The sequence below is a fragment of the Schistocerca serialis genome, chromosome 1 (assembly GCF_023864345.2).
Source record: "Schistocerca serialis cubense isolate TAMUIC-IGC-003099 chromosome 1, iqSchSeri2.2, whole genome shotgun sequence".
NCBI lineage: Eukaryota > Metazoa > Arthropoda > Insecta > Orthoptera > Acrididae > Schistocerca > Schistocerca serialis.
In genome coordinates, this window is record NC_064638.1 from 262,409,808 (window position 1) to 262,422,952 (window position 13,145).

At 39.7% G+C, this 13,145-nt stretch overlaps 1 protein-coding gene across 1 annotated transcript in view; it reads right to left on the reverse strand.

Moving 5' to 3' along the window:
• Positions 1–2,803: 2,803 nt before the first annotated feature.
• The window catches only part of LOC126467381 (E3 ubiquitin-protein ligase RNF25), a 50,663-nt gene continuing 40,321 nt past the window's right edge, over positions 2,804–13,145 (reverse strand). The window contains exons 5-6 of the mRNA XM_050096458.1: positions 8,762–8,989; positions 2,804–3,281 (exon numbers count right to left, since the gene is read on the reverse strand). Coding sequence (XP_049952415.1) covers positions 3,102–3,281; positions 8,762–8,989 — 408 coding nt within the window. The 3' untranslated portion in view covers positions 2,804–3,101. The remainder of the gene's footprint in view (positions 3,282–8,761; positions 8,990–13,145) is intronic.

A 13,145-nucleotide genomic window follows, 5' to 3' on the forward strand; every position in this document is an offset into this window, starting at 1 on the left:
GAGACTGTGGGACCAGTACACATATACAGGGAACTACAGTGGACATCACACATGTGGTAGAGTTTGTCCATATTTGAGGTGGTGGGAATGCAGACTATCATAGATGATACACACTGTTCCCAAAACTCCTGCTTTCCCCTTATTATTAAAAACAGTGCCTTTGCTCAAAGTATCATGAATACTGCTGAATGCTCCGTAGAAAGGTGGCATTTGTGTCATTGAAATGCCCTTCAACAGTCTCTGCTAATTGCAGCTACTTCCTCAGAAGCAAGTTTGGAAGTGGAAACCTGCCAGTCCACTTTCTGAAGTGAGGGAGGGGGGGCAGAGCATCACAATTTGATTTAACTTTCCATTTTTCCTTCAATCCCTGTGAGATTTTTGTTTCTGCAAGGATTTATCTGACTTGACTTCTGGGATAAAACAGGACCATTCCTACCTACAATCTACTGTCTGTTTCAGACAGATGTCCTCTTCCACAGTGATGCTGGAAAAGGATGAGGTATATCCAGCTGCACTGATGGTGTGCTTACCAGTGGCACTGTGGATTTGGGAGTTGAGTCAGCTGATTTCCACACTGACATGTGGCTGGGGCCAGGAGTTGCTGTTTGAGACCTCATCTTCACACTAGAAGTGGATTCTGAAACAAACTTTGCAAAGTTTGACGGAGTCATTCAAACTCTTTCTTAGTATCTTATGAGACCGGTGGGCAAATGTTTTATATACACCTCGATTTTCTTCTCTTTCTTTAAAACTGAACATGATGGCGAACAGTGGGTCAGTGTTTTGGGCAGTTTACAGATGTAAGGGATTGTTTGGAAGAGCTGACTTCATGCATCACCCTTCCACATCTGCAACAAGTTGCCAAATTAATAGAGAGAGGGATGGTCGAAATCTCTGGCACTTAAAACATCTTACAGGAGGAGTAAAATACGATTTGGCATCACACTAATACACCTTGACCTTCACTTTCTCAGGTTGAACATTATCATCAAATGCGAGAATGAAAGCTCCATTGCGAGAATGAAAGCTCCATTATGCTCAGGTCCTCTCTGAAGGTGATGAACAAAATGAACTCAACACTATTCTAGGTAAGCACACAGTTTTTCACCTGTTTGTAGTGTTAGGTCCTGATGGAAGGTGACACCTTGAATCATGCTGAGTCTGTTATTAGGAGAGATGGTAACTTGTATCCACGAGCTGGTCACAGCCCCAGAGAGCCTGTGATTGATTAGCATTCAAAGTTCTCATCAACAGTTACCAATTTCACATATTGTCTGTTGCAGCAACTTCTCCAAACTTTCAATAAAAATCAGTAGCTTCATTGTTGTAAAAGATTCTCAGACAGTCATAGAGAAGACTAAGAACTGACTGGACTGGCCACCTCCATTTTTCATTGCCTGATTCTCATCCTGTGCCAAAGCCAAAGAAGGAAACACCATGGGGTTCTAAGCCTCTGCATTAAAATCTTGTTTTCTATTTGATTAGACAGTAATGTTGGCACAGTCACCGTTACAGGGGAGTTTGACCCATTTCACTGCAGATCATCTGCCTTGGTATCATTCACTCTGACTGGAAGCTCTCCCCATGAGTACCAACCTGCCAGGATACAGGCTACCTAGCATAATAGCCATTGTCTAGATTGGACAGGCACCTTCTTCTTGTCACACATGGGAAGTTCAAGCTCAAGCTTCAGTAGTGTGATCCGTATGTTGTCAGGGGGCTACAACCGTGAGGGTACACAACTACCACACCCACAATGGATTGGCTACAATGCCAAATTTCAGTTGTGAACATAAATCCACTCTAGTTGTAGGTGCAGAAAATCACAGTGAATTGATGGATAAATTATGCACCGTATAAAGTGTCCTTCCCAAAACAGCCCACAACTCTGTTAACTTTTGGAAAAGGGGAGTTCAAACCATAAAAGAGCACCATAAGTAAGCTAAGAAGGTTGAGGGAGAGGTTGTGTAATGAGCTAAAACTGACCAGTGTCTTAATAACAGCCATGTCATCAATGCAAAAAATTGACTATGTGCAAGACTCATTTTAGTTGCCTTTTAAGATAGGCAAGAAATTACCACAGGTCTATTTTAGCTCCTGACACTGCAGGGGGATGTACATACTATTGATAAATGTCATCCCTACAGACCAACAATAATAAACTAAAAGCTGTATCTGAAGGACTGTAAAAGTCTTACCATTTCTGAATTGGTCATTTCCAAAATTTATTCTTGAATATGTATTGTTAATAAAGGGGGAAGATGACACTGTAAATGTTTTACAATTCAAAATTCTTTGTACAAACAAATATCAAAGACTCCTTTTAAATTTTAATTTACAGTAGACCAACTTCAACAAAATAAAGGTGCAAAATTTTGAATTGCTGGAAAATAAAATGAAAAATGAAATGTAATCCTCAACACACCAAATGCATGATTTCTTGGTAATTCAATGTGCTCCGCCTATAGTAATCTCTAGAGACCTCTCTTAGGTCCACACATAATTCACAGAAATAATCACATGCTTCTAAATAACAAACTAAGGAAACCTGAAGAGCAGGCCATATAACATACAGTCAAATTCCATGATTTTGCCTTGTATCTCTTTGAGGAAGTGGTTATGAGACCCAGAAGAAGAAAGGACAGACACACACTGAAGGTAAAATCTTCTATAACAATGGTCACAAAAGCATGCAGACTTACTAAATGCACACTGACCAACTTTGTTATAACACATTAGCAATTCACAATTTATTTCACAAAGTAAACACATATGTTTAATATCATACAAAGAGTATTATTTATAATTATAATAATAATTTAGCTGCCTCATGTTCAAAGAACAAAAATTTGAAGTTTGGGTTCTACATTGCAAATTTTCTATACAAACAAGAAACATAAATACATCTATGTACAAATCAGTGTAAAATAAGCTCATATAAATAATCTCAGCATTGTAATACAGGAGAAACACATACAGAACAACAAGGAACTTATATCTCCTGAACTCCTGTGTGAAAAAGTGATCATTTAAAGCTGTCCATGTGCTCTTTTTCTCTTTCCATTTATTTTATTTATGCTGCTGCCTTTAATCAGCCAACGTCATCTAGATGTAGCAGCCTGTTGAGGTGGTTTACCACGTGAAGAGCCTCTGCGTCCCCTAAAGGCAGCCCTGCTCCTCATACCCTGGCCCCTCCTCCAATCCCTACTCCCTGGTGGCACAACAGGAGCTAACCGTGGGAGTGGTTGTTGTGGTATACTGGATCCAGCAGTGTCCTCACTCTGTAAGTTCACACACAGACAAGCATTGAGCAAAAATGTCCACCATTTTAGTTCAGTCTACGAATACATGTACACTCTATAAACTTTTTCCTGGGTGCTAATAGAAGAAGGTGCAGTGAAAAGAGCAAACAAGTTCTACGCAGTATATATACTACCAAGCAATCTAGTTCTGCCTCCATCACATATTAAATCTACACTTTATTACGCTTACAGCACTTTTCTGCAGAGGAGTTGCTGTTAGCACCTGTGATGGAGCAGGAACTGCTCTGTCATAGGATGGGTTTAAGATTCTACTTACTGTTGGGTCCCCCGATTTCAGCCTATTCAGAACTAGGAAGCCAAGTGCTCAGAATGCACTTTCTTCTATGATCAACTAAAAGAAGTCCCACATCAAAGTATAAGAAGCGGTTAAAAATTTTGCTTTCAAAGGTAGTACAGTCCAGAATTGGTATTTCAATTGCCATGAGCACTGTGGTAATCACCCCACCAATGCACCAGGTTGAAGATACCTGTTTGGTAAAACACTGCGTTCTTCTGTCTGAAGAAACCCGTAACCACTTGCTACCCATAGCCACCTGCTGCGCACCCTCAGCCGACAGGAATTGTCAACCCTTCATGGCCTTTCTGAAGGGACCAAAGGTGTGATAAGCACAAGATGAGAGATCAGAACTATAGGACAGGTGCTCAAGTGTCTCCCACTTCAGTCGGTGTAACTTCTGTATTACGACATTTGTGATATAGGGATATACATTATCATGAAGCAGCAGCACTCCTTGGTGCACAACATTCCACACTGGTTGTTTTCGACAGATGTGTTGCCCCACACACATTCTACAGTCTATGACAGATGCCTACCAGTGTTTGTCCGTTGCCAGCAAGAAAAGAATAACAGCATGTTGTTCTTGTTTGTAAGCATTTGGTAATAACATCACCATAGTTCAAGTTTCCGCATTTACCCAATGTCAGGAAGATACGAATGCCACACTAGTCCCTTGCCTCAGAGACATGCCGTGTTGCATCAGAGGTGTAAAAATTCTCCTTCTAGCCTGCCTGCCTCTATTTCCACTGTTACCATTAAAACAGCTCAACCTGCCACAGTGAGGCACAAAGAGTTCATGAGTACTAATGCAGGCCAACTTGGGTTGCCACAAGCCTGGCAAGTTTCATTGGATCTGCTCTGCCTGCTGCATCTGACAACAGATTATGCTATCAATCCAATGTGACTACAGACCAGACAGGTATATGCTCGTGTAGGTAGTTTCAATGCGGCTCATTATCATGATGATGGAAGCACCAAAATGAACAAACCATACTGAAGGAGACAGAGGAGAAATTAAGAATTGGGAAACATATACCAGTCACTAAACAGAGCCCAAGTCCAGCAGGGAAGAAGGTTTCATATGTTTAAGAAGCAGCTTCACATAAATCGGTAGGTGTCTCGCAATGCAAATTGTGTAAAAAGCTACAAATAGTTGTTCAGGAACCTATAGTATATTAGAATATGTTCATAAATTTGACAATCAGTTTTGTCCCTCCATAAACATTCTGAATGATGACAAAGACTTAGTGTCTGACAGGTGTGTGGAAATGTGTGCTAAGGACTTCAGGCCATTTAGCAGTACACAGGATTTCTACATTTAGGGCAAACATTGACTGAAATAGGAAAAAAATATGGCTCTCAGAGGGTATTGCAAACCATATTCTAGTGGTATATAACATACTTTCTTCTTCTTTCAGACATGTACTTTTTAGATTAACATAATATGAAAAATGAACTTTGCATTAGCTACAAGACATTTGGGGAATTTAGAATGCACTATTTTGGCCACTGAATTCAGTGAACTCAAAATACACATCCAAGAAAAAGAAATTAAAATTAGTATAACTGGGGTCATATTTGGCTGAAATGCACTAAGGTTACAGAAAAAAAGACTCCCAAAAGCTTACTTTAGTTGCCGTTGCAGTATGATAAACATCTTCAAGTTGATAGGTACCAAAGGTTTCGACTTTCCGTGATGGTTCTGCTTACTACAGAAAACACTTATATTAGAGGCGACCTGACGATGGTTCGAATTGAGAACAGTCAGCACTGGTCAAAAGAGGGTGAAGCTGCAGTGAAAACCATTCACTTTGAAATGAATAAATAATCCCAAAATACAATGAAAAGGAACTTTTCATCAACTTCCGAACGCTACTCATAGCACTACAATGTAAATGTACAGAACAGACTGCAATGTAGCGTAGCACAGTGGGAAGATGGGCAGGCAAGCAAGATTCCCTTAGCCTGCTTGGGTTGGGCATAGCTTGACTTGGATGGGAGTATAGCAGCCTGCCTGTTCTCCAGCTTACGTGCGGCAGCTTGCCTGCCTGGTAACAGGCAAGCATGGGCAGGCTAAAAGTGGAATGTGTACACTTCTATGTTGCATATAAGCAGTAGCAATGTCCTCAAATGGGAAGTTTTTGATTGTCACTTATACTTAAAAAATTAAAGTCTGTTTTTCAACAATCAGGGAAAGGATAGATTGCTACTCACCGTATAGATGACACATTGAGTTGCAGACAGGCACAATGAAAAGACTGTTCCATTTTAAGCTTATGGCCAAAGCCTTCATCGGAAAATGAAACACACAAACATTCACACAATCAAGCACACTTTGCATACACATGACCACTATCTCTGGCTGTTCAGGCCAGACTTATTGAAATAAGTAGCAGTGAAGTGGGGAAGGGGGAGGGATAGCAATGTACACAACAGGGAAGAGGAAACAGTGCTGCCTGGCAGAGCATGCAGGAGCTAGAGGCAGCAGACAAGGCTACCCTGTGCAGCTTCAGGAAGCTGTGGGTGAGGGAGGAAAGGGAAGAAAGGAACCAAAAGGAGACGAGCAGAAAAGGGGAAAAGGGTGTGGGAACAACATGTTATTGTAGGTTAAGGCTGGGATGATTTCGGGAACAGAGGAAGCGTTTTAAGAATAACTCCCATCTCAGCAGTCCAGAAAAGCTAGTGGTGGAGGGAAGAATCCAGATGGCCCAGGTTGTGAAGCAGCCGCTGAAATAAAGCATTCTATGTTCAGCTGCATGTTGTGCAACAGGGTGCTCCACTTTGCTCTTGGTCACAGTTTGGCCATTCATGCTGATGGATAACTAGTTGTTAGCCGTACCAGTATAAAAAGCTGAGCTGGAACACAAAGACAGGACTGGAATAGGAATTGCTGGGTGAATAGATTTGGCAGGCCCTGCATCTGGGACTTCCACAGTAATATGATTACTGTGGCAAGGGATTGGGATTGGCCTAAGGTTGGACTACCATGTTGTGGAGAGCTTGCTTCTTTTCACACTATCATACACCATCTCAATGTCCTGGAATACCATTATTAAATCATTACCATAGTTTCTCTCCTGGAGCTGCCTTACACCAAAAATTGGATCACTTGTCGACCTTAATGGTCTAAATCCATACAGTCCTCCTCCTATTATCTTCTGTACTTTCTTTTCTAGCATCTTATTAAATACCTTGGCTGCATGGCACATCAAAATTAACTTCTCTATAATTCTGAGATTTTCTTGCAACCCTTCTCAAAAATGAAACAATGGTTCCCTTTTTCCAGTCTTCAGATGTCCTCCCTTCATTCCATATACTCCAACAGTGACAGCTACTCTCACATTCCACACTTATTCATCCAGTCCAGGCTCTTTTCCTTCTTTCATGGTCTTTATCACTTCCTCTAATTCTGTCCACGTTAGGTCTATCTTGACACCCTTTATGTCCCCATGCTCCTCATTTGCCTGTTCCATTACATTTACCTTGTAGTTTAGCAACTCTTCAAAATATTCTTTCCACGTCTCTGATTTTCTGTACTTTGTCAACTTTTATTCCTTCTTTATAGATAATCCTGACATTATCCAACATCCCTTCTTCTTAGCCTTAACCGTTCCACTGGGTACCTCACTTCCCTCACTGTTCTCTTCCACCATTTTTGCCCACTCTTTCATTAATTTCTTTTTCTGTCCCACTACCAATCTTTTAACCATTTTCTTCTCAGTGTATTCTTTTCTTGCTTCCTCTGTTTCTCTTAAAACCATATACAAAATACTTTGTTTTCCTTTGCAACTCAATCTTTACACTTCAATGTTTCTTTCCATCTTTCCAACCACTGGTTCATCTGCACACTTTTTCTGCCAATTTGACCATTGTTGGTTTGAACCCTCCTCAGTCCTCTTCTTATAACAGCATTTCATTTCTTGGTATTTTGCTCATTACTATTTTCTGAAAATCTTCTTTGCATTTCTTTTCTTTCACCTACACTTTCTTATCTTACTTTCTTAGCTTGATGCCCCTTTTCCTCACTAATCCATCTCTCATTACTAAATGATGGTGATAACTACCTAGGGCTATGAAAGATGACATCTGTGACTGTACATAATGTCTTGATCACTTATTATGCAGTCAACCTCAGATTTAATCAACACATCATAGCTGTACCATGTTGCCTTATGACATTCCTTCTTCTTAAACCAGGTGTTCTGCTGCTAGTCCATTCCTTTTATAAAAATCTTAATCATCCTTCCTTGTTTTTTCTTTCCTACCCTTTGACTCCCAATACTTCCTCATACACCTTTCTTTCCCTTTCCACGAATGCCTTTTTATGGCTCCTATGATGATGATCTTCTGGCCAGTTAGATGTGTCTGCACTTACTATACAAGCAGCAATTGCTTTAATTTTGTGGAAAACAAAAACCAGGAAATATTTTTACTGAGTTATGGTACAAGAAAGCTATACAAAAATTTTTTCAAGGTCTCTTTCAATTTATACTTTTAAGTATTAAGTTTTGTAATCAATATAAAAGTTCAAAGAGATCACGGTTTTGACTTTTAAGATTTACACCTTGCAAAAAGTGCTACAAAAGGACTCCTGTACTAAAATGTTTTCTAAGGGCAAGTCAGTAGCGCGTGAAAGTGGAACTTTGCTTCAGCAGGCCATATGTAGTGTGACAATAAAACATAATGTATACAATTGCATATTACACAAAAAATGAAGACTCATACCTTAAATTTAAAAATCTGTGCCTAAATAACAGATCAAAACAATGTAGAGTCCATGCCTGTGGAATTGTTATTCATTCAATAACTTTGAAACTGAAGGATGAATGAAGAGGAGAAGGATGAAAGAACAGAGGGGATCAAGGGTAGGGGGGACGGGGTAGAGGGGGGCGGGAGGGAGGTGGCAGCAGAGAGAGGATAATTTGAAAATACATGGTGTCCCAGGAGTGGTCAGTATTCAGGGATATTATCTGAAGGAATGCTTATTTGAAGTAAAATGTCAAATAAACATGTTCTCTAAAAAGTGCACCTTGAAAGATATGAGCACTTGTTTATCTTCACTACTATGCAAAACACACACACACACACACACACACACACACACACACACACACACACACACACACAAAGCAGCTATGAACAGCTTCTTGTCTAGATTTACCTCCGGTGTTTCTGTCACCAAAACAAGTTTTGATTCTTCAGCTTCTGGATCAATAATTCCACCTCGCTGTTTCTGATAACTAAATAGTGATGCCATCTGCTGCTGTAGGCTACGAAGATCATCACTCAATTCAAATTGCCTCGCATTTTCTACATCCATAGGAGGTGGGGCAGAAGAAAGCAGGTCCATGTCATATGTGATTGGTTCTCGGCACACTGGGCACAACACCTGTTAAAAAGACACACTAAAACTCAACATATCAGTACACTGTTCACATACTGGTCCAATGATTTAAATGTTTTTAATGTAAGCCACTTTCCATTTACTTAAATTAATTTCACAAATTATGAAATGTAGCCCCGAATAGCTACTGGTGTGTCACTAGCTCAAAACTGTCTACATTAATGTACTTTAGATAAAGAATACGTGTTTGTTTTGAAACAATTACTTCTGTAAGTCACAGATAGTATTTTTCTAAAGATAAAATTTTACTGTTAATTTTTGATCATATTCTACTACAATATATATTTCACCTTACACACTATTTATTACATCACACTGCCACAACCCCTATTCAAAACTTCATATGCCAACTCTTTAATTGTCCAATTGGCTCCAGAGCCACAACTACACATGCCACACTCCAAACTATGCAACTCTGGATTGGAAGGTCCACTCTTTGAAAATCGCATAGCCAGCAAACTAGCATGTCATGACCTGACTGCAAGTAGCAGCAGTCCACATGCCACACAGTGCTCCAGGGCCAGGAAATACCCATAAACCACTTCCAAGACAAGGTCTATGGGATTCACAATCAATGTTAGATGTATCAATGATCTCTGAATAGCCAGTCTTATCCCACTGCCATCTGCAGTGGGGACTCCCATCATGCCCTGACTGCTTCCAAGCACATGCATGTGCTGAGTGTCCAGATCACTGGGAGCACTGTGCCTGTTGTGGAAAAGATGAACATCTCCCAACGGTCTGCTGTAAACCATCAGGACAATCAGATCTAGTCCTCTGCATGCATCAAGGAATGGTGCATGCAACTTCAGGCAATAGTTCCCCATTCAATTCTTAGCTAACAAGCTGTTCATATATACCACAAACGCAAACAATGACATCTTTCTCCAGGTGGACACAGGAGACAAAGTTTACTTGGTAAACCTCCCCAGAATTAGTTCCATTCTTTTCTACATTGATAGCATATGATCACAGTTCAAAGCCCTCCAGGATAAATTCGCAATAGTCTATAGTTGAATTCTCTTATCTTGGCGGCTCGCGCATGCCCACCCAGACGCGGGAGATTGCTGCGTTGCCAATTGCAAACAACGCACGCGCCAAGAGAAGTAGCGCTATAGTATAGCATAGTTCGCAAACTTACGTTTAAGTGGGAGCGCGCAGTTTATGAAGCAAAGCCACCACGGCCACATTAACCCTTTCGCTGCTACAGAGACGCGCTCCCCGCATTCCGCGCTGTGCACGATTTTGTCATCACTGCTGCTCGCCTGTGCAGACACGTGGTGTTCCGACTGCTTTGACACACTTATCATTCGATTTCACAAAAACTATTTGGCCCAAAAATTTGATTTTTACACATCTTCTTGACTGATACCCCACCCCCATAAATGACTTAATTTTGTTTCAATGTTCAACGCAGTTATTGTGCAGCATTAAATGTAGTAAACCATTGCATGAAATTTTGAAGAGTTAAAAAGAGGTAAAAGTCCATAGTATATACTTTCCGTACAGTCGATTTTAGCTGCCACAATGTTGAGAACGAAATGTGGACAATATACCTAAATTTCATATAAAATTTACTGTATAACAATATCTCATTTCATTTAAGCACCAGATTGGTGTCGTATGTAATATTGAGAAATATTCCGTCTTTTGCGACTGTAACAAAAGTTTTATTTATACTAGAGTCATTTTGCTTTTTCCTAAAAAGTTCTGATTAAAATTGGCAAAGTGCACAAAACTGAATTGTGGACGTAATAAAACATAGAAACTAAAATATATTGTCAGTGAGGCGCAATGCGCAAAAAATTTGTGTTTGTCACAACGGACAGCAAATACTTGCCAAAACATAGATCAGTTGACGAAAACATTGAATATGATGATGTTGCCAAAGCAGCGAAGCAAAGAATTGTGTCAGACTATCAAGTAACTCGGCAACGTATGAGCCAAAATTCTGCTCTAAATAATACTTATAATACTTTTAATACTGTCACAAAGAATATATTTCAATATGAATAGTAAAACACGACTGCGGAAGAGAAGATACATAAACAAAATAGATAAAATGAATATTGTATGTGCGCCTTTTCATTGTTTTTAATTGCTGTGAAAAGAAATATTGGAGGACAAAATTAGAAAAACCGAAAACTTATTATGATTATAATGAAAAGACAAAGAACTAGACATTTCAAAAAATTACATTCAAACGAATAAAATTCATTAGTAAGACACTTCAATATTGTTTTTAAATAAACAAAATATCAAGCATTGAACAAGGTATGAACTCTGAACCTTCCTCTCAGGAGACAAACACCTTAACCATTTTGCTCACGCAGCTCGTCATTTTAATGTGCTCCTGAAGGACTCTAAACGTCACGCAAAATACCGACAAACACTGTTGGTGTGACTATGAATTATTCACGTTTCATCGCCGTACAATAGGAAATAAACAATTACCGCTGTTCTTTATTGCGAAAAAGCGGTTTGTGAGAATGATACAAACACCTTTCCTTGCTATCGCCTGAATTAGGAGGCTTATTGCTTGTTTGGTTTAATTAATTAATAGAATATGAAGCAATTGGTATAAAGAATGCTTTTTCCAAACTTTCTATAAAAGAAAGTCTGCTATCAAGACATTGCTTTTGTTCAATTACTTTATTTATGACTGAACGTTTCTAAAACTGAAGCCACTCGTCCGTGATCTGCACTGCAGTCGAGCTCTGGCAATGTCTTTCTCTGTTCACTGGCTGACTGTGTTTTGTGACGTCAGATGTGCAGAACAAACCTAAACTTGGCCGCCGTCATAAATGAAGCGCACTTTAGGTCTATAATAAGGTCACATGGCTGATATCACAATTTGTTGTCAACAGTCACTCAGCCAGAAACATTTTCAGTCTGGATTCCTTCTCATTATTTTGATTCTCTACCAATGACAACGTTCAGGCCTTCTTTGATAGAGTTGCCTTCCAGGATCTTGACTACCTCTGTGCCTCATTTAATCCTTATTCAAATCTGGCCTGGGGTGCACCACAGATTTCCAGACTTGTATCTTCTTGTGACCAGAAACTCTGTCCTATTTCTGCCAAGCATTGCCCATTCCAGTTTCATTATGGGCAGCTATTAAGCAGGAACTTTACTGTCTCTACTGATTGAACCACATAAAACAAGCACTTGAGCTATGCTCATGGTAGTAGTCACAAAACTTAATGGTGTCATCCACCTATGTGGAGATTTTAAATCAACACTTAATGTTCAGGCGCTAGTATAGCTTGGTCCCACTTTGCGGAGATTTTAAATTAACAATCAATGCCCAGGCACAAGTAAAATCCTATCATACATCACGTCTAGGAAACCAACTCTCAAAGCTTGTTGGAGGAGATTATTATTCTTGGACCGACCTTGCCGAGGCATATTTGTGAATACCATCGGACGAGGCACTGCAAAACAACACAGTTATCAACACTCCTTTTGGCTTATACAAATGCAAGGGCTTGCTTTTTGGGATCTCTCCTGCTCCTGCAACCTTCCAGAGGTAGCTGGAAGAGTTATCCATGTTTGTATCCACTTGCACTAACTGTCTAGATGACATCATCGGTACAAGCACTATGAATCGGGGATGCTTGGGAAATACATCATGTTACAAAGGGCTAAAGTGCTGCTTAGACATATGTTATTTTGTTATTTTTTTTCCAAGAGCAAGTGGGATACCTCAGGTACCTCCTAAACAAAAAAGGGATCAAGTCCACTGATCACTATGTAACAGCTATCAATTTGCAGTCCCTCCCACAAGCAGCCCATATTATTCAATCATTGAACTAGTTGCGGAAGGAATGTGTCCCTTGTAGATGGATAGTTGTCTGTGAGTGCACTTCCACAAAGATAAAGTATATGCTGCACTCAGTGCCCTTCTCTTACATCATTTTTACAATCATGTCCACTTATTGTGGCCAAGAAGGTCTCACCATTTGGCATTGGTGCTGTACTGATATATGGGAATGATAATGATACTGAATAATGTATTAGCTATGTGCCAAAGATTTTGGAACTATTCACATATAGAAAAGAAGATGTTGGCAATTGTATTTTCTATTGAGAAATTCTGTATTTACCTATTCAGAATTAATTTCAATTTAATAAAAAAAAA